This window comes from Bubalus bubalis, chromosome 23, assembly GCF_019923935.1.
Source record: "Bubalus bubalis isolate 160015118507 breed Murrah chromosome 23, NDDB_SH_1, whole genome shotgun sequence".
NCBI lineage: Eukaryota > Metazoa > Chordata > Mammalia > Artiodactyla > Bovidae > Bubalus > Bubalus bubalis.
Window position 1 is genome coordinate 52042869 of NC_059179.1, and position 18744 is coordinate 52061612.

General features: G+C 46.0%; 1 protein-coding gene across 2 annotated transcripts; it reads right to left on the reverse strand.

Moving 5' to 3' along the window:
• Positions 1-5955: 5955 nt before the first annotated feature.
• SYCE1 (synaptonemal complex central element protein 1) lies at positions 5956-18124 on the reverse strand. 2 transcript variants are annotated; one of them, XM_006070971.2, is made up of 13 exons: positions 17969-18123; positions 10834-10896; positions 10160-10219; positions 9770-9844; positions 9098-9145; positions 8820-8874; positions 8071-8160; positions 7760-7823; positions 6947-7013; positions 6744-6864; positions 6563-6673; positions 6325-6412; positions 5956-6100 (listed from the first exon to the last, which is right to left on the reverse strand). In XM_006070971.2, the coding sequence occupies exons 1-13, from the start codon at positions 18036-18038 to the stop codon at positions 5972-5974; spliced, it is 1041 nt and encodes a 346-aa protein (XP_006071033.1). In that variant the 5' UTR covers positions 18039-18123; the 3' UTR covers positions 5956-5971. The 2 variants fall into 2 exon arrangements, with proteins under 2 accessions (XP_006071033.1, XP_006071034.1); XM_006070972.2 differs by lacking the exon at positions 6563-6673 and having other exon boundaries at positions 17969-18124.
• Between the last annotated feature and the right edge of the window lie 620 nt (positions 18125-18744).

Genomic DNA, 18744 nt, shown 5'->3' on the forward strand with positions numbered 1-18744 from the left:
GAGTACGTGGAGATGTGAGTCAATTTTTAGTTGAGTGTGTGGGCTCATTTCCTGCTACACAATAGAAAAGACCAAATACTGAGATAACAGTCTTTTGCAGAAAGAAAAAAGCTTTATTATAGGGTACCCAAGTAAGGAGATAGGAGGCAAACTGGTGTTTTTATCTTGGAAGGAGGGAGAAAGAGGGGCAGGGAGCTCAGAAATGATTGGTGGAAAGTAAGTTTAACTTTCAGTGGAAGTATTGAGTCCTCTGCTGTCCTGCTCTTCTGCCTCTTCATGTGTCATATGTACAAATTTGTGGTATTTTGTATATAACTGGAGGGGGGTTTTTGGCCTGTGCAAACTAAAGTTCACTGTCATACACTCTAGTCCCTCAATGCGTCTGTGCATCAGCAAGTTGTTTCCTATCTGCAGTTTCCCTGGTGTTCTTTTTTTTTTTTTTCAATATTTATTTGGCTGCACCGGGTCTTTGTTGTAGCATGCAGATTCTTTAGTTGTGGAATGTGTACTCTTAGTTGTGGTACGTGGCATCTAGTTACCCGACCAGGGATCAAAGCTGGCCCCTTGCATTGGGAATGCGGAGTTTTAGCCACTGGACCACCAGGGAAGTCCCTCTCTGGTGTTCCTAGTGTATCAGTTTGTTTCTCCTATATGGACCTTGTAAGTTACAGGGTACAGTTTCACAAGGGGACTTGAATGAAGAGATTAAGGCCTGGGACAAGACAGGGACCCATACAGGGGGTCCATTTGCTGGAGTGGAATTTGAAAAATTGTCTGAGGAGGCCATTATGTCTCTCAGTTAAACTAGCAATCAAAAACATATTAGGAAGCTAAAAGTGCCATTGAAGGCCTTTTTAAAAAGTCTAGCACAGTGTATTCTGAGAAGTGAACTTCATGACTTGGTTAATATCAGTAATGACTGCAACTCCAGATGGGATGAGAGTAGTGATAAATCTGGATATGGATTCACCTTCCCTGCACACAGTGCTTTGGCCAAACCTGCCTTCTGCAAACTTAAGAATTCCTATCCAGCACCATGGTCTTTCATATAGCATTAATTCTGATCAAAAAGCTCCCTTAACAAAAAAAGTTCTGCAGCAGGCCAAGCTCTGATGGAATTCACTGGTCTTACCATGCCCCCACCATCCCAAAGCAGCTGGCTTGACCGAGTGGTGGAGTGGGCTTCTGGAGACTCAGTTACAATGCTGGATAGTTGGTAGTACCTTGCAAAGCTAGTGGAGGTGATGGAATTCCAGGTGAGCTCTTCCAAATCCTAAAAGATGATGCTGTGAAAGTGCTGCACTCAATATGCCATCAAATTTGGAAAACTCAGCAGTGGCCACAGGACTGGAAAAGGTCCGTTTTCATTCCAATCCCAAAGAAAGGCAATGCCAAAGAATGCTCAAACTACTGCACAATTGCACTCATCTCACACGCTAGTAAAGTAATGCTCAAAATTCTCCAAGCCAGGCTTCAGCAATATGTGAACTGTGAACTTGCTGATGTTCAAGCTGGTTTTAGAAAAGGCAGAGGAACCAGAGATCAAATTGCCAACATCCGCTGGATCATGGAAAAAGCAAGAGAGTTCCAGAAAAACATCTATTTCTGCTTTATTGACTATGCCAAAGCCTTTGACTGTGTGGATCACAATAAACTGTGGGAAATTCTGAAAGAGATGGGAATACCAGACTACCTGACCTGCCTCTTGAGAAATCTGTATGCAGGTCAGGAAGCAGCAGTTAGAACTGGACATGGAACAACAGACTGGTTCCAAATAGGAAAAGGAGTTCGTCAAGGCTGTATATTGTCACCCTGCTTATTTAACTTATATGCAGAGTACATCATGCGAAACACTGGACTGGAAGAAACACAAGCTGGAATCAAGATTGCCGGGAGAAATATCAATAACCTCAGATATGCAGATGACACCACCTTTATGGCAGAAAGTGAAGAGGAACTCAAAAGCCTCTTGATGAAAGTGAAAGTGGAGAGTGAAAAAGTTGGCTTAAAGCTCAACATTCAGAAAACGAAGATCATGGGATCCGGTCCCATCACTTCAAGGGAAATAGATGGAGAAACAGTGGAAACAGCATCAGACTTGATTTTTTGGGGCTCCAAAATCACTGTAGATGGTGACTGCAGCCATGAAATTAAAAGACGCTTACTCCTTGGAAGGAAAGTTATGACCAACCTAAATAGCATATTCAAAAGCAGAGACATTACTTTGCCAACAAAGGTCCGTCTAGTCAAGGCTATGGTTTTTCCTGTGGTCATGTATGGCTGTGAGAGTTGGACTGTGAAGAAGGCTGAGCGCTGAAGAATTGATGCTTTTGAACTGTGGTGTTGGAGAAGACTCTTGAGAGTCCCCTGGACTGCAAGGAGATCCAAGCAGTCCATTCTGAAGGAGATCAGCCCTGGGATTTCTTTGGAAGGAATGATGCTAAAGCTGAAACTCCAGCACTTTGGCCACCTCATGCGAAGAGTTGACTCATTGGAAAAGACTCTGATGCTGGGAGGGATTGGGGGCAGGAGGAGAAGGGGAGAACAGAGGATGAGATGGCTGGATGGCATCACTGACTCAATGCACATGAGTCTGAGTGAACTCCGGGAGTTGGTGATGAACAGGGAGGCCTGGCGTGCTGCGATTCATGGGGTCTCAAAGAGTCGGACACGACTGAGCAACTGATCTGATCTGATCTGATCTGCAGGGCTGGGACAGGGTTCTCCAGAAGGTTGTGTATGTTCTGAATCAGTGTCTAATTTATGGTGTTGTCTCCTGTGGCCAGCATTCAAAGGTCCAAAAATCACGGGGTGGAATGGGAGTGGTAACACTCACTGTTGGCCCTAGTGATCTGGTGGAGACTTGTGTTTCCTGTTCCCACAACCATATATTCCACTGGCCTGGAGGTCTTAGTGCCAGAGGGAGGAATGCTTCTATTGGAAGATATAATGATGGTTCCATTGAACTGGAAGTTAAAGACTGCTGCTCAGCCACTTTGGGCTTCTTATGCCTGTGAATCAACAGGCAAAGGAGGAAGTTACTGTGCTGGCTGGTGTGATCGACCCTGACTACTTTGAGTAAACTGGACTACTTCCCTACACTGGAAGTAAGGAAAGCAAGGCTGTCATGCAGGATACACCTTAGAGCTTCTTTCAGTACTACCATGTCCTGTGATTAATGCCAGTGAAAAACTATAACAACTCAACCCAGCAAGAGTACTAACACCCCACATCTTTCAGGAATAAAGGTTTGGGTCACTCCACCAGGTAAAAGTGCACAAACAACTGAGTTGCTTAATGAATGCAAAGGGATACAGAATGTGTGGTGGAAGGTGAGGGAAGTTATAAATACCAGCTATGATTCCATGACCAGTTTGTTTTTGTTGTTCAGTCACTATGTTGTAGTCAACTCTTTGCAGCCCCATGAGCTGCAGCACGCCAGGCTCCCTTGTCCTTCACTATCTTCTGGAGTTCGCTCAGATTCATGTCCATTGAGTCAGTGATGCTATCTAAACATGTCATCCTCTGTAGCCCCCTTCTCCTTTTGCCTTAATCTTGCCCTGAGAGTTCAGTTGGTAACAAATCCGCCTCCAATGCAGGAGACTCTGGTTCAATTCCTGGGCCAGGAAGATCCACTGGAGAAGGGATATGCTACCCACTCCAGTATTCTTGGGCTTCCTTTGTGGCTCAGCTGGTAAAGAATCCACATGCAGTGTGGGAGACCTGGGTTCGATCCCTGTGTTGGGAAGATCTCCTGGAGAAGGGAAAGGCTACCCACTCTAGTATTCTGGCATGGAGAATTCCATAGACTGTATAGTCCATGGGGTCACAGAGAGACATGACTGACTGACTTTCACTTTCACTGCCCAGCATCAGTGTCTTTTCCAATGAGTCAGCTCTTTGCATCAGGAGCATCAAGTTTTTGGCACTCAGCCTTCTTTATGGTCCAACTCTCACATCCATACATGACTACTGGAAAAACCATAGCTTTGACTATATGGACCTTTGAGTTGCAAAGAATTGATGCTTTCAAATTGTGGTGCTGCAGAAGACTCTTGAGAGTCCCCTGGACGGCAAGGAGATCAAACCAGTCAATCCGAAAGGAAATCAACCCTGAATATTCATTGGAAGGACTGATGCTAAACCTGAAGCTCCAATACTTTGGCCACTTGGTGCTGGAGGAAGGAGGAGGAGAAGGGGGTGACAGAGGACGAGACGGTTGGGTGTCATCATGAACTCAATGGACATGAGTTTAAGCAAACTCTGGGAGATAGTGAAGGACAGAGAAGCCTGTGGTGCTGCAGCCCATCGTGTCGCAGAGTCGGAACTGAATGAACAACAGCCTTCTTTAGGTCCAACTCTCACATCCATACATGACTACAGGAAAAACACAGCTTCGACCATACGACCTGTGTCAGCAGTGATGTCTGCTCTTTAATTCTCTGTATAGGTTTGTCATAACTTCCTTCCAAGGAGCAAACATCTTTTAATATCATGGCTGCAGTTACCATCCGAAGTGATTTTGGAGCCTTGGAAAATAAAACCTCTCACTGCTTTGACTTTGCCCCCTTCTATTTGCCACGAAGTTATGGGACCAAATGCCATGATCTTAGTGTTTGTTTTTTTTTTTTAATGTTTTAAGCCAACTTTTTCACTCTCCTCTTTCACTCTCATCAAGAGGCTCTTTAGTTCTTCACTTTCTTCCAGTAGAAAGTTACAGAAACAGATATAAATCCATTTCTGTAACTGGTCATGTATACAGAAATGAGAATTGTTGAGGTTATCTACCTCCTTATGTTCACTGTCCTACCTGGATGGGGAAGCCTTTCAAGAGATGGAATCTCCTTGTACCTATGAATTCACTGTCTTTTGACTCAAGAGCACAGACTTTGACTCCCATCATTGCCCTTGAGTTGATGCATTCCTGTGGATTTGGAACATGCCATAAGCACACAACACTCCTAGAATGATTGAGTCCCAGAACACTGAGGATAACATACTATGTTCTTGTAACAAGTGTCTCAGGTATAGATTTTGTGCCCAGTTCAGTTCAGTTGCTCACTCGTGTCCGACTCTTTGTGACCCCATGAACTGCAGCACGCCAGGCCTCCCTGTCCATCACCAACTCCCAGAGTCCACCCAAACTCATGTCTGTTGAGTCGGTGATGCCATCCAACCATCTCATCCTCTGTTGTCCCCTTCTCCTCCTGCCCTCAATCTTTCCCAGCATCAGGGTCTTCTCAAACGAGTCAGCTCTTTGCATCAGGTGGCCAAAGTATCGGAGTTTCAGCTTCAGCATCAGTCCTTCCAATGAACACCCAGGACTGATCTTTAGGCTGGACTGGTTTGATCTCCTTGCATTCCAAGGGACTCTGAAGAGTTTTCTCCAACACCACAATTCAAAAGCATCAATTCTTTGGCACTCAGCTTTCTTTATAGTCCAGCTCTCACATCCATACATGACCACTGGAAAAATCATAGCCTTGACTAGATGGACCTTTGTTGACAAAGTAATGTCTCAAATTTCATTTAGGTCCAATTACAATTCTTTTTCTCAGCTAATCAGTGGGTACTGTGGGCACAGAACTGACTGGCTGAGGACCCCAGCACTTTGGTCCTCACTGTTGATATTTCTGGGATTCTGTGTGGTCCAGGCCTGAATAAGGAATGGAAGACAATCACAGGGTGGGTGTGCAGAACCTATGGGCCTGTTGTAAGATGGTCTCAGTCTTGTATCCCTCTGTGTGGGGAGCCAGAACAACATGTCAAGTGCTAGAGATGAGCAGTCAGGGGACTGTGAGGTTAGGGAAACATTTACTGAGTGTCTGCTGTGGGTTTCTGGCTGAAGACAAGAGGCAGAGTGTGGCCAGGCTTTCATTCAGACTCAGGTGCCGGGTGTCCCGGGATGGATACCCCTCCTCCCCGAGCCTAGCACAGAGGCAGATGAGGCAGTTGTATTGAAGTAGTGCCTTTATTTACTGAAGTCCAAGTCATAAGCTCCAGTGCAGGGTGGGTTCTCCTTGCTTCGGGGCATCATGTGCTCCTTGGTGGATGGCTCTGGGTCTTTATCCTCACTGACTCCAAGGGGCTTGGGATTGGCCTGTGAGAGGTCAGGGTTTGAGGCAGGAGTCTCATCAGATCCCTGTGCCCACACCCTCCATGGGTCCTGCCCCTCCTCACCCCACCACTGCCAGCCTCTGCACTTTTGCCTGGGATGTGTCCCATTGGAAATGCCCTTCCCTGAGGACCATCTTCTGAGGTGCCTTCCCACCCACAGCTCCTCTCACAAGCTCTCTGCTCCCTGCATCGGATTCCAGGACTCACAGCTTCTCCTAGGCCAGCCTCCTCCTCTTGCTTGCTCTGGGCTTGGGCAGGGACCTGTACCCCAAGTTTTTCCAGCTCCTCCTTCAGCCTGGATAGAAAGAGGTCGGGAGTGGGGTAGGAGGATGTGGAGGGAGAAGGGTAGGACTGTAAAGGGACCAAGAGACAGAGACTAGAAGGGAGCAGAGACTCCCTCAGCCACCTTCCCTTTGGGGACTCGGGGGAAGGGCTCCATGCCCACCTCTGCCTCTTCTGCTGCAGCTGCTGACACTTCTGTTGCAGCTGCTCCTGGCGCTGGGCAGCAGCCTCCAGCAGCTCCTGGGCTTTCCTATTCTCCTCCTCAAACAAATGACTGAGGGTGGGGCACGGGTGCTGGCAGCTGTCCCCCTCCACTCAGTCCCCCCTCCCCATCCGGGTCTTACACCACAGCTGCTGCCTCCGGGCTGCGCAGGAAGAGCCCTTCACTGATTGTGTGGCCCTTGGCTCCAAACTGCGAGCACAGACGATGCTTCACATCCTCCAGCTTTGCCTCCACCAGCTTCTCTGCAGCAGGAAGGAACGGATGGGCAGGGCAGGGCAGGGCAGGGCAGGGCAGATCAGGGCATCCCCATCTTCCAGGCCTCACCTTCCTTAAGCAACTGCTCCTTGCTGCTGTCCAGGGTGCTGATCTCCAGGGCCAGCCGCTCTGGTTTCTGATGGATAATAAAGGAGACCTGTCCGCAACTCCTGGCTTTCTCCCACGTGCCTCAGAGAAGCCAATCTGGATCTGGTCTTTACTCATATGCCTCACTTCCTGCATGCCAGGCACAGTGCAGCTTCAGGGCCTCTGCATTGGCCATTCCCTCTGTCTGGAATTGTTCTACCCCAGATACCTGTGGTGCTAGGCAGGAGAAGCTCATAAGGTAGTTAGTGTTCAGGAATTCTGCAAGGGCATCCTGCAAACGCCAAAATTCAAGACTGTTCTCTGGAGAGTCAGTTATCAGTTCAGCACCGTAGCTCCTACTCTTCCCTCCATGTGACCTCACTGAGTCTGTCCGTCCTGACTTTCACTCTCTGCCTATTTTCTTGTCTGGGACCCTAGGCGGCAGATAGTGGCCTGTTATTTCCCCACTATCTTCCCTGTGACTGTGCTGGCCCCAAAGACATCCGTGAATCTGCTCCATGGATGCCTCCTCGGCTCTTCAGTTCCTCGTCAACTCTTAGGGCCCCTGGGAGGCACAGAGACGCGTGAGCAGGGTCAGTGAAGATGACAGCACCTGGCGGCGCTGAGGGTGCTGAGGAGCTAGGTTCAGGGCGACTCTGACCTATGGCTGCTGGGCTCGCGCAGGAGCCGCGTGTGGCAGTCGGCAGGAGGGCGGCCTGCGGGATGGCATGGCTCTGGGCCTGGTGCTGCCAGGGAGGGTGTGCAAGGTGGGGAGAGTAGCTCTGAGTGACTCACGTGGAATTCCCACAGGTCCTTATACTGGCTCATCAGGTCCTCCAGTTGCTCCTCGAAATCCAACCTGGGAACCAAACACACAGGATGAGGGGCTGTGGGCTGAGACACCCGTCCCAACCTGGTTCACACTGGAGTCTTTATGCACAGACGTGAGGGAGCTTGCTTGTGCTCTTCACTCTGCTGCAAGAGCCTTTGCCTCCTTGACCCTCCAAGCTTCAGCTCAGCCAGGTCTTCTCATTCCCATTCCTAGTATGACCTCCTCCCCGCTTACAACCCACCCAGCCCCCCGTGCCTTGGGAGGCGGGCCTTACCTCAGCTGCCTCTGTTTGTTCTTTTCTTGCTCAATCTGGGAGTTCAGGGCAGAAATCCGCTCTTTGCACTCCTGCAGCATGGTTTGCTTCCTGGCAAGAGGCAAGGCAGTCACCATGCTTTCTGAATAATCTCTCCCTAGGAGGGGCCTGGGGTGGAGCTCCCATTTCCTTCTCTTGACATCTGTTGTAGCCTTCCAGAATGAGTTCCTTTCTGTAACTTTTGGGGTGGTATGAACACATGCCCTCTGGAATGTCATTGTGAAGATTAGGGAGATGAGTGTGAGTGTGGTCACACACACAAGCACACACATATTGATCTCATGTGAATTCCTCAAACATATTCAGTGTTGGTATGCTAGGGGCTTGGAGGTCTCTGGTCACGAAATGAGCAATATAAGCATTCAGGAGCTAGAGAGATGGGTGAATAGAAGGATAATGGGTGAATGGAGAGAGGCTGGTGGACAGATGGTTGGCGTGATACCTAAATGAAGGGACAGATGAAACTATAAAAAGCACAGAATAAAAACCAGCTGAAGGAATTTAATTGACATTCTAGCAAATGAATGATTATCTCAGTGAATAAGATGGTAATCAATACTACGACCTACTGTTGGGAGTCACGGTCTCCATATTTTATAGAGGAAGATGATGAGAGCTGTGGGTCTAAGGCCGATTTGCCTTAGGTTTTTTTTTTTTTTTTAACAGGATGAAGGGGTAGCGCTCAACAGGGGCTAGGTGGAAGCTCTTACCTCTGTGCCTCATTCTCCTTATCCTGGCAGTGGAGCCGGAGGATCCTCAGGGTCTCTGCAGGGAGAGGAAGTTAGGACCCTGTGAGAGCCCATCATGGCTGAGGTTTGTGCAGGGGTAAAAACACCAGAGGTCTCCTCCTGAAGAGCTAATGGGACTCTGGTGGAAGCCACAGGAGGGAGGCAAGGTGATTCAGCCTTCAGAAGGCTTTCATTGCTATAGAGTGGGTTTCTGAAAGGCGGCAAAGGCAAAAACCTGGAGATAAAGTAGGTGCAATTACCTTGTTTTTTGCTCAAGATCTCTTTCAGGCGTACTTTCTCTCCACTCACTGGAAAACATAGAAACATGTTTGGGCATCACCAACCACCCACTGTACCCTGAGAGACTGGGCTTGGCAAGCCCTACCCCCAACCCCAAATGTAGACCCCCTTCGAAGTAAGTCCCCTTCCCCTCTTTTGCGCATGCTCCCTGTGGGCACCAAAGGGTGCTTGATAAAGGGTGGCTGAGAGGACCCTGTGGAATGCCAGTGCAGTTACACGGAGGGAAGAGAAAAACACTTCACAACAAGTTGGGTAAAGGCTGTGAAGAAACACATCAAGCAGTAAGGGGCATGTGACTAGGTGGGGGCAGTGTGCTGACTCTGGGTGGGGAGATTGGGGAAAGCCTCTCTGAGAAAGGGGCATTTGAGCTGAGAGCTGAATGATGTCTTCAGGCAATAGGAATCTGTATTATACGGGGGATCTACCTAGGAAAGGTCCTGATGTAGGAGTATGCTTGGCGGAGTTTCAGGAACACTCCCCCAAATAGAGTGGGATGGGGGAGATTGGTAGGCCCTGAAGTTGGCGAGGGTGCAGGAGTGCTTGGCCACAGCAATGATGCTGACTGTCTGGAATATTGGGTTCAAGGATGCATGACATTTTGGGGACCTCTGGGTGATCCCCCCCAGGCTTACATGAGTCCAGTTCTTTCTGCAGGGTCTCCCAGACAGTCCGGGCGTCTCCCAGCTCCTCACTAGCTTTCTTTTTTGCTGTGTCAAACCGTAGGACATCGTGTAAGTGTCTGTCCTTGCAAACATTTCACACTTGTCTTCAAGTAAACCTAGAGGGGCCCCTAGAGGATTTTACAGAGCAGGAAACAAGTCTCCCGGAGCCAAAGCCCTTCTTGGGCTCAGCTGACAGCAGGGCCAGGTTAGTAAACATGTGACTGCAGCTCCTGTCTTTGGATGGACCAATCCATGTTTGGTTTAATGCTCCCCTGTTTCAAAACACCAAGTAATTTTGAATAAGGGGCTCTGCAAATCATGTAACCACTCCTGGCAGACAAGCCAAGGTCCTGAGCTCACCTTGCTGCACCTCATTAATCCGGTTAATCAGGACCTCAACCCTGGGTTCTAGGCTTCCCACTGCAGGGAGAAAAGGAGGCTGAGTGAAAATGACAGGGCAGGCAGAGGAAGCTGGATGCCCTCCAAGGGCTCACATTCTGGGGAGGGGAGGCAGCAACACATAGAGACACCGAGTCAGGTTGTGGTAACTTCAAGAGAAATAGAGGAACAACAGATTAAAAAATGAAGGAGTGGGAAGTGCTCCTTCAGATATGGCAAGACCTCTTGAGGGCCCCAAATCAAGTGAGGAGGGCAGGCCTTGCAGTTCCCTGGGTCGGGGTAGGAGACAGTCAGTGCAAAGGCCTACTCGAGATAGGAACATGGGTGGACGGTGCCTGGTAGCAAGAAGAGAGCACAAAATCCTGGAAATTCAGTAGAGTATAGGGGGAGCCAAATGGATGGCCAGTAAGGGGACTGAAACTGTGTTTTGGGGAAATGTTTTGTATTTTATCTCCTTATACTTAAATTTTGAATCATGGAGTCATATTTTTACTTCAAAAAATTAACTTTTGAAACTAAGAGAGAATCAATGAGTTAATTTCCCAAGGTGGTGAATTTGGTGGCTTAGAATTGATTCCACTTCTGCCTGACCCCAAACCTCGGGCTGAGCCTCAGTTATAGAGGAGACACGTGACCTTTCTGCAACTTCTTCACCATTTCCATCAAGTCTTCAATTTTCTGTGAAGACTTGGCCTGCCCTGCGGAGACAAAACCAAACATTTTAGTATGTAGTAATGACAAGCCTAAGGAAGGGTCTGATAACTTGGGCTGGGACTGAAGTGGGCTGAGGGCAGGTCTCCAGCCAGAGTGGTGCCTCTGCTCCTTGACCTGAGGGAGGCACTGCAGAAGAGGTGAATCAGAGAGACCCCATTCATGGTCATCTTTTCCTAAAGGGTGATTGACACCATAGATTTCCCCTTAATAAGACTCAGAGCAAGAGAAAGGGTACACTCTTACTGTTGATACTGTTCAAGGCTTGGTCAAAGCTCAGGATGTAAAAACAGAAAAGAAGAAATAGTATTAAAAATTGGAAACAAGGAGTTAGAAGTCACTGTAAATGGTAGGTGACATAATCAACTATAGATTTACAGAGAATATTACCCAAAGAAATCTCAGAAGGAATAGTGAGAAATTTTAATGATGTACCTTTAAACATATAAACACAAATAGCTTTTCTATATATATGTTTCATATTCAGTTCAGTTCAGTCACTCAGTCATGTCTGACTCTTTGCGACCCCATGAACCGCAGCACACCAGGCCTCCCTGTTCATCATCAACTCCCGGAGCCCACCCAAACCCATGTCCATTGAGTCAGTGATGCCATCCAACCATCTTATCCTCTGTCATCCCCTTCTCCTCCTGTCCTCAATCTTTCCCAGCATCAGGATCTTTTCAAATGCGTCAGCTCTTCACATCAGGTGGCCAAAGTATTGGAGTTTTCAGCTTCAACATCAGTCCTTCCAATGAACACCCAGGACTCATCTCCTTTAGGATGGACTGGTTGGATCTCCTTGCATTCCAAGGGACTCTGAAGACTCTTCTCCAACACCATAGTTCAAAAGCATCGATTCCTTGGCACTCAGCTTTCTTTATAGTCCAACTCTCACATCCATACATGACTACTGGAAAAACAATAGCCTTGACTAGATGGACCTTTGTTGACAAAGTAATGTCTCTGCTTTTTAATATGCTGTCTATATTGGTCATAACTTTCTTCCAAGGAGTAAGCATCTTTTACTTTCATGGCTGCAATCACCATCTGCAGTGATTTTGGAGCCCAGAAAAATAGTCAGCCACTGTTTCCACTGTTTCCCCATCTATTTGCCATGAAGTGATGGGACCGGATGCCATGATCTTCATTTTCTGAATGTTGGGCTTTAAGCCAACTTTTTCACTTTCCTCTTTCACTTTCATCAAGAGGCTCTTTAGTTCTTCTTCACTTTCTGCCTTAAGGGTGGTGTCATCTGCATATCTGAGGTTCTTGATATTTCTCCTGGCAATCTTGATTCCAGCTTGTGCTTCCTTCAGCCCAGCATTTCTCATGATGTACTCCGCATATACGTTGAATAAGCAGGGTGACAATATACAGCCTTGATGTACTCCTTTTCCTATTTGGAACCAGTCTGTTGTTCCATGTCCAGTTCTAACTGTTGCTTCCTGACCTGCATATAGGTTTCTCAAGAGGCAGGTCAGGTGGTCTGGTATTTCAGAATTTTCCACAGTTTATTGTGATCCACACAGTCAAAGGCTTTGGCATAGTCAATAAAAGCAGAAATAGATGTGTTTCATATTAACTTGCTTATAATTAATATAGGCATTTATTTTTAATCCTTAATAAATTAGTAGATCCAGACAATTATTATTAGTGCTACTAACATGACAATAAAAATAACTGGACATCATGAGCTATTCGATGTAAAAATACAATGGAGGATTCTTGTCAAAAAATAATGCTAACACTTGTTAAGCCTATCAACCTAAATAGCCAATTTAGAGGAAATACAGGGACAGAGGACCATTTAAGTGGCATATGTGCATGCAATTAGCAACACCCACACTGGGAAACTTCACAGGAAAAAGAACTCAGTTTCTTTAATTTAAAAAGATTTTAGGGGAAAAAGGAGACAGGAAGACCCTTACAGACAAAAAGAGATTAAAGAAACGTATCAACCAATCTCAATAAATGGACAATGTTTGGATTTTGATTCAATCCAATGCACTTTTTAAAATATTGATGACACAATCAGGGAAATTTGAAAACTGACTATAGATACTTGAAACAAAGGAATTATTGTAGCTGTTATTCAGATGTGGGACTTCCCTGGTGGCTCTGATGGTAAAGAATATGCCTGCAATGCAGGAGACCCAGGTTCAATCCCTGGGTCAGGAAGACTCTCTGGAGAAGGGAATGGCTACCCATTTCAGTATTCTTGCTTGGAGAATTTGATGGACAGAGGAGCCTGGTGGGCTACAGTTCATGGGGTCACAAGGAGTTGGACACAACTAAGCGACTAACACACACATTCAGAAGTGGTAATGCCACTGTGGTTACTTTTCTGAAAATAGTACTTATGTTTTAGAGATATACATGCAAATATTTATGGATATGTTATGATGCCTGGGGTACTTCAAAATAAAACAGTGGAGTAGGTGGTAGGGAGGGGCTGAGGATAATGAAGAAACAAGATTGGTCAAGAGCTGATAACTGCTAAAACTGAAAGGTGAGTTCACAGGGTAATTATCCTTAGTTCTTAATTTTTTTTTAACTGAGTTAGAGCTGGTTTACAATGTTGTGTAAGTTTCTCCTTGCACAGCAAGGAGATTTGGTTATAAATCTATATATAAACATTTTCAGATCTTTTTATTATAGACTATAAAATATTGAATATATTGAACATAGTTCCTGCACTATAAGTAGGGTCCTGTTGACTATATTCGCATTTCGATTCCACACATAAATGATATCATGTGATATTTGTCTTTTTCTGTCTGATTTACTTCATTTAGTATGATAACCTCTAGGTTCACCCATGTTGCTGCAAATGGCATTATTTCATTCTTTTTATCTTGTTTGTTGTCCACTCACTAAATCATATCTGACTCTTTATGACCTCTTAGACTGCAGCACACCAGGCTCCTGTCTTCCACTATGACCCAGAGTTTGCTCAAACTCTTGTCCATTGAGTCGGTGATGCCATCCAACCATCTCATCTTCTGCTGCCCCCTTTTCCTTTTGCCTTCTATCTTTCCCAGGATCAAGGTCTTTTTCAATGAGTCAGCTGTTTCCATCAGGTGGCCAAAGTACTGGAGCCTCAGCTTTAGCATCAGACTTTCCAGGGACTATTCAGGGTTGATTAACATTGTATAGGAGGATTCTCTTGTCTCCACACCCTCTCCAGCACTTATTATTTGTAGATTTTTTTTCATGATTGTCATTCTGATCAGTGTGAGGTGATACCTTAGTGTAGTTTTGATCTGCATTTCTGTAATAATTAGCAGTGTTGAGTATCTCTTCATGTGCCTATATTCTTTTGTATATGCTTAAATTTTTCCATAATAAAAAGGTTTTAAAAAATCACCCAAACAACCAATCAAAATAGAGAAGGTAAGTATTCATTTATACAGAAGAATGGAAAAATAGAGAAAACAGGTAAGCAAAAACTACACTAATGGTTAATTATATCTGAAAAGATGTATAACCTTAGTCATAATTAAAAAGATGAAAATGACATGTTGTATCCAGCAGCTTGGTAAAGATTAGTAAGTCTGATAATGCCTTGTGTTGATTACAATGTAGAGAAATAGGCACTAATGCACACTGACAGACTGTGAAAACCTATGCAAACTTTTGGAGGACAGGTTGGCTGCATCAACATTTTCAAGACAAAATTTCACTTCTATGAATTTATCCATCAGATATGCTTGGTTACATATCTATGTCAAAAGTGGGAAACTTGAATGCCCATCAGTAGAGAACTTATGATTCATGCCCACAAGAGAATACTGTGCAGCCATTGAAAAGGAGGTAGAGTTATATGTATTAACAATGAAAGAGATCCAAGATAGACTGAAAGGAAAGAAAGTACAAAACAGTATAATATAGAATCCCATCTGGCTACAGAAAGAGGTGAAAAAAATATTTTGTCAGTCTAAAAATATATGTGTCTTATTTCTAGAAAATTTCTGGCTCAAATCACACAAAAATATTTTCAACAGTAGTTCTTTTGGAAAGTAGAAGTGGAAGGATAGGTAAGAGAATGTTTACTTTTCACTGTATACTTCTGCATATGGTTTTACTTTTACTTTTAAATGTTAATAGACTTCCCTAGGTGAGCCAAAAATGAATTTATAGTTTTCTTGAGCAACCATTTGTCCAGGTATTATTAATAGACTAGGCAGTGAGCTGCACCTTTATTTTTTTTTTCTTTATTGCATATTATAAGGTAAGGCACAGAGTGGGAAAGCAGAATATATCTGTTGAACAAGTCAACTAATATATTGTTAATAAAAAAAAAATCAAGGGTACAACTGCCTGTGTTATTATATGAGCCCCTACTTTTTACTTCTTATTTTAAAAATTTTCAAATTTACTTAAAAGTTGCAGAAGTAGAACACATAGCTCTATATGCCGTTCACCCCAATTTTACATTTGCTAATAATCATGAACTTTGAGAATAAGTTGCAGATACAATTCTTCATTACCCCCAAATATCCCAGTGTGAAGTTCTGAAGTACAAGGGCATGCTCCTGTGTAGTAACAACAGTACAACAATTAAAACAGAGAACAACAGTGAGAGATATTAACATGTGATCATCAAGTGGTACTTTAAAAACGTCTCCTACTTTCACTTTTATAAATTAAAAGTTCCACAAGTATCAGTTACATAGTCCTGGTAGAAAAAAAACAAATATTAAGATTAAAAACGTTCCTTCACCTTTGCATTGCCCTTAGAAACTAGATTGGAGAAGGCAATGGCAACCCACTCCAGTACTCTTGCCTGGAAAATCCCATGGACAGAGGAGCCTGGTGGGCTGCAGTCCATGGGGTTGCTAAGAGTTGGACACGACTGAGTGGCTTCACTTTCCCTTTTCACTTTCATGCATTGGAGAAGGAAATGGCAACCCACTCCAGTGTTCTTGCCTGGAGAATTCCAGGGACGGGGGAGCCTGGTGGGCTGCCATCTATGGGGTCGCACAGAACTGGACACGACTGAAGCGACTTAGCAGCAGCAGAAACTAGATCCGTCCATCAGAGTCATCAATTAGGAAATCAGCCTCCAGACATCTTTCTGTGCAACCTACACAGTATTGCAATTTTTCCATCTTGCTTTACTCTCATAAAAATATCTGTTTTGAAGATCATATTGTATCTGTATGTCTAATAATTTACAAGTTGACTTGGTTAAGTGGATTTTAATTCCAGTTCCTCTTCATTTTAGAAATCCACTGCACAGGTATATCCCAGTGTGCATGGGATTTAGCTATTCCCTTCCCAAGTTTTCCTACCGCCATCTAGGCTCCAGTGACTATCCGATCCATGCATCTATATATGTCCTGTGTGATTCTCTAGGAATGTGACCAAAAAGGGGAGAAGATAATTTAAATGTTAAAATTTGTGCCAGAAGGACTACTGCAAAGCCTTTACCCTTTCTTCCTCTCATCAGAGTATGATATGGTCTGTATGTTTACACTATTGTTAACACTAGATAGCACCACTGCCCCCTTTTTTAAACAACCTAATAGACTGAAAATGGAATCTTGATGTCTTATTTTCTTTCACTGCTATAGAATGAATGTTTGTGTCCCTCCATATTTCATTTGTTGACATCCTAAAGTCTAATGAGATGGTATTAGAGGGTGGGGCCTATGGGAGGTGATTAGGTCATGAGGCTGCAGCCCTCATGAATGAGATTAGCACCTTATAAGAGACCCCAGAGAGCTCCCTTGCCCATTCTGCTGTGAAGACACAGATGGACATCTAAGATTCAAGATATTGGTCCTCACCACACGCGAGAAATGGTATTTCACCAGTTATAAGACACTAGTGAAGTCAACTGCATCTAAATATGCTAGCTTAATGAACTTGAAACAAAGATACTAAGAGGTTTCTTTAGCACAGTGGTGAACACAGTAGGTGCTTAAGAAAAGAGATCTATATGTATCTGTTCTGTTTTTCTTTTTGTTCTTAGCTGAGGATTGTTACTGAACGCCACTCCCTGCTCCAAGCAAGCTTTCTGTGCTAAGTTTATTTCATTATGTAAACCTTCATTTTATTTATTAAAAAAAAAAAAAAAAAAAAGGCCACAAAGCACCTGTCACGTACCAAAACTACTGCCTGCAGGTGTGACGGATATGACCAAGGCGGGTTCATGAGAGAATCTTAACAAGGGGAGACAGGTAGGTCAAGAAGAGCAGAGTCAACAAGCTGAGGGATGCGTGTTCCTTGTACAATTTGTCTCCCCTTTTGTGTTAACACCTAGGAGCATATCCTTTGAGGGGTGGACAAGCCTGGGAATATTTTATATCTTTCTTCTCTATGCTAGGCTGTAATTTCAGAAAACTTTATAACTGTAATGAGCTGCCATGCCTCTCCTTTCCCGGTGAGGTGGGAGCCATTGCTCAATAGGTCAGTGTCAGGAAGAAAAAAAAACCTTAATGCTATGTGGGACAGTCTGGATTCCGGTTTGGGGGGAGGGGGAATCCATTGTTGAGGACCATTATGGAACAACAGGGAAATTCAGGTGTTCGGTGCTGTGAGATGAGAGATATGGGACAGACTCCTTCCCTCGGGTGACACAGTCCCGAGAACAAGTCCCTTTATGTTGCAGGAGATGCCTGTGGAGACGCTCAGGATCAGATTGAAAGGATGCCCTCTGTCTACTTTAACCTACTTAAGCAAAGCTGCTGCTGCTGCTGCGAAGTCGCTTCAGTCGTGTCCGACTCTGCGCGACCCCATAGACGGCAGCCCACCAGGCCCCCCCGTCCCTGGGGTTCTCCAGGCAACAGTACTGGGGTGGGGTGCCACTGCCTTCTCCGTAAGCAAAGCAGATGGCGCCAAACGAGGCCAAAGGCAGCGAGTGAACGCGGGACACGGGCCTGTGGGTGATTCCCCGCGGCACCAGGCAGAGCGCCAAGATCCTTCCCATGGGGCTGAAGGGCATTTTTCCTCACGCCGCCCCGACTCTGAGGAAGCGGCGCCCGCGTGCGCTCCCTGCCCGCCCAGCCTTCAGCAGCCGCGGCTGGGGGCCGCCGCCAGGCCCAGCTCTACCTCTGGCCTCGTCAGTCGGGCCCACTGCTCCCGCCGCTTCAGCATTCGACGATCCCGGCCGCCCAGCCATGTCCTCTCAGGTCACCGGCTGAGCGCCTCCTCTGGGATTGGACGGAACCCGCGCCAGGGGCGGGGCGTCCTCAGCACGCCTGCGCAGTGCACCTCTGCGCCGTGCCCTCCTTCCAGCCGGCAGCTAGCGTGGCGGTTGGGCAAGCTCCAGTGCGCACGCTTGAGTCCACCCGGAACAGATTCCGTGCCGAGCAGGTGTGGGGCGCGCACGGGTCTTCCAGGCTGGCGATTGGCTAGTTGAGGAGCCGGTGACCTGCTAATGACAGAGGTCTCACGAGGGACTGTCCCACGTGGCGTCGCCCACCTTGCGAGGAGGGCACCTGAACCTGGTGGTGGGGAGCCGAGTCTGCACATGCTGAGAGGTTGGCGGTTTACCCAAGGACTGTGCGTGCCTTTCTGGAAGGAGGCCGTAAATTGTCCCCCAGTTCAGTTCAGTTCAGTCGCTCAGTCGTGTCCTACTCTTTGCGACCCCATGAATCGCAGCACGCCAGGCCTCCTAGTCCATCACCAACTCCGGGAGTTCACTGAGACTCACATCCATCGAGTCAGTGATGCCATCCAGCCATCTCATCCTCTGTCTTCCCCTTCTCCTCCTGCCCCCAATCCCTCCCAGCATCAGAGTCTTTTCCAATGAGTCAACTCTTCGCATGAGGTGGCCAAAGGACTGGAGTTTCAGCTTTAGCATCATTCCTTCCAAAGAAATCCCA

Coding starts and splice junctions, on each gene's coding strand:
- SYCE1 (XM_006070971.2), bottom strand. CDS start 18,038: ATGGCTGGGCGGCCGGGATCGTCGAATGCTGAAGCGGCGGGAGCAGTG. Junction 9,845..10,159: donor GATTAATGAGGTGCAGCAAG/GTGAGCTCAGGA, acceptor GGTTTGACACAG/CAAAAAAGAAAGCTAGTGAG. Junction 9,146..9,769: donor GCAGAAAGAACTGGACTCAT/GTAAGCCTGGGG, acceptor TATGTTTTCCAG/TGAGTGGAGAGAAAGTACGC.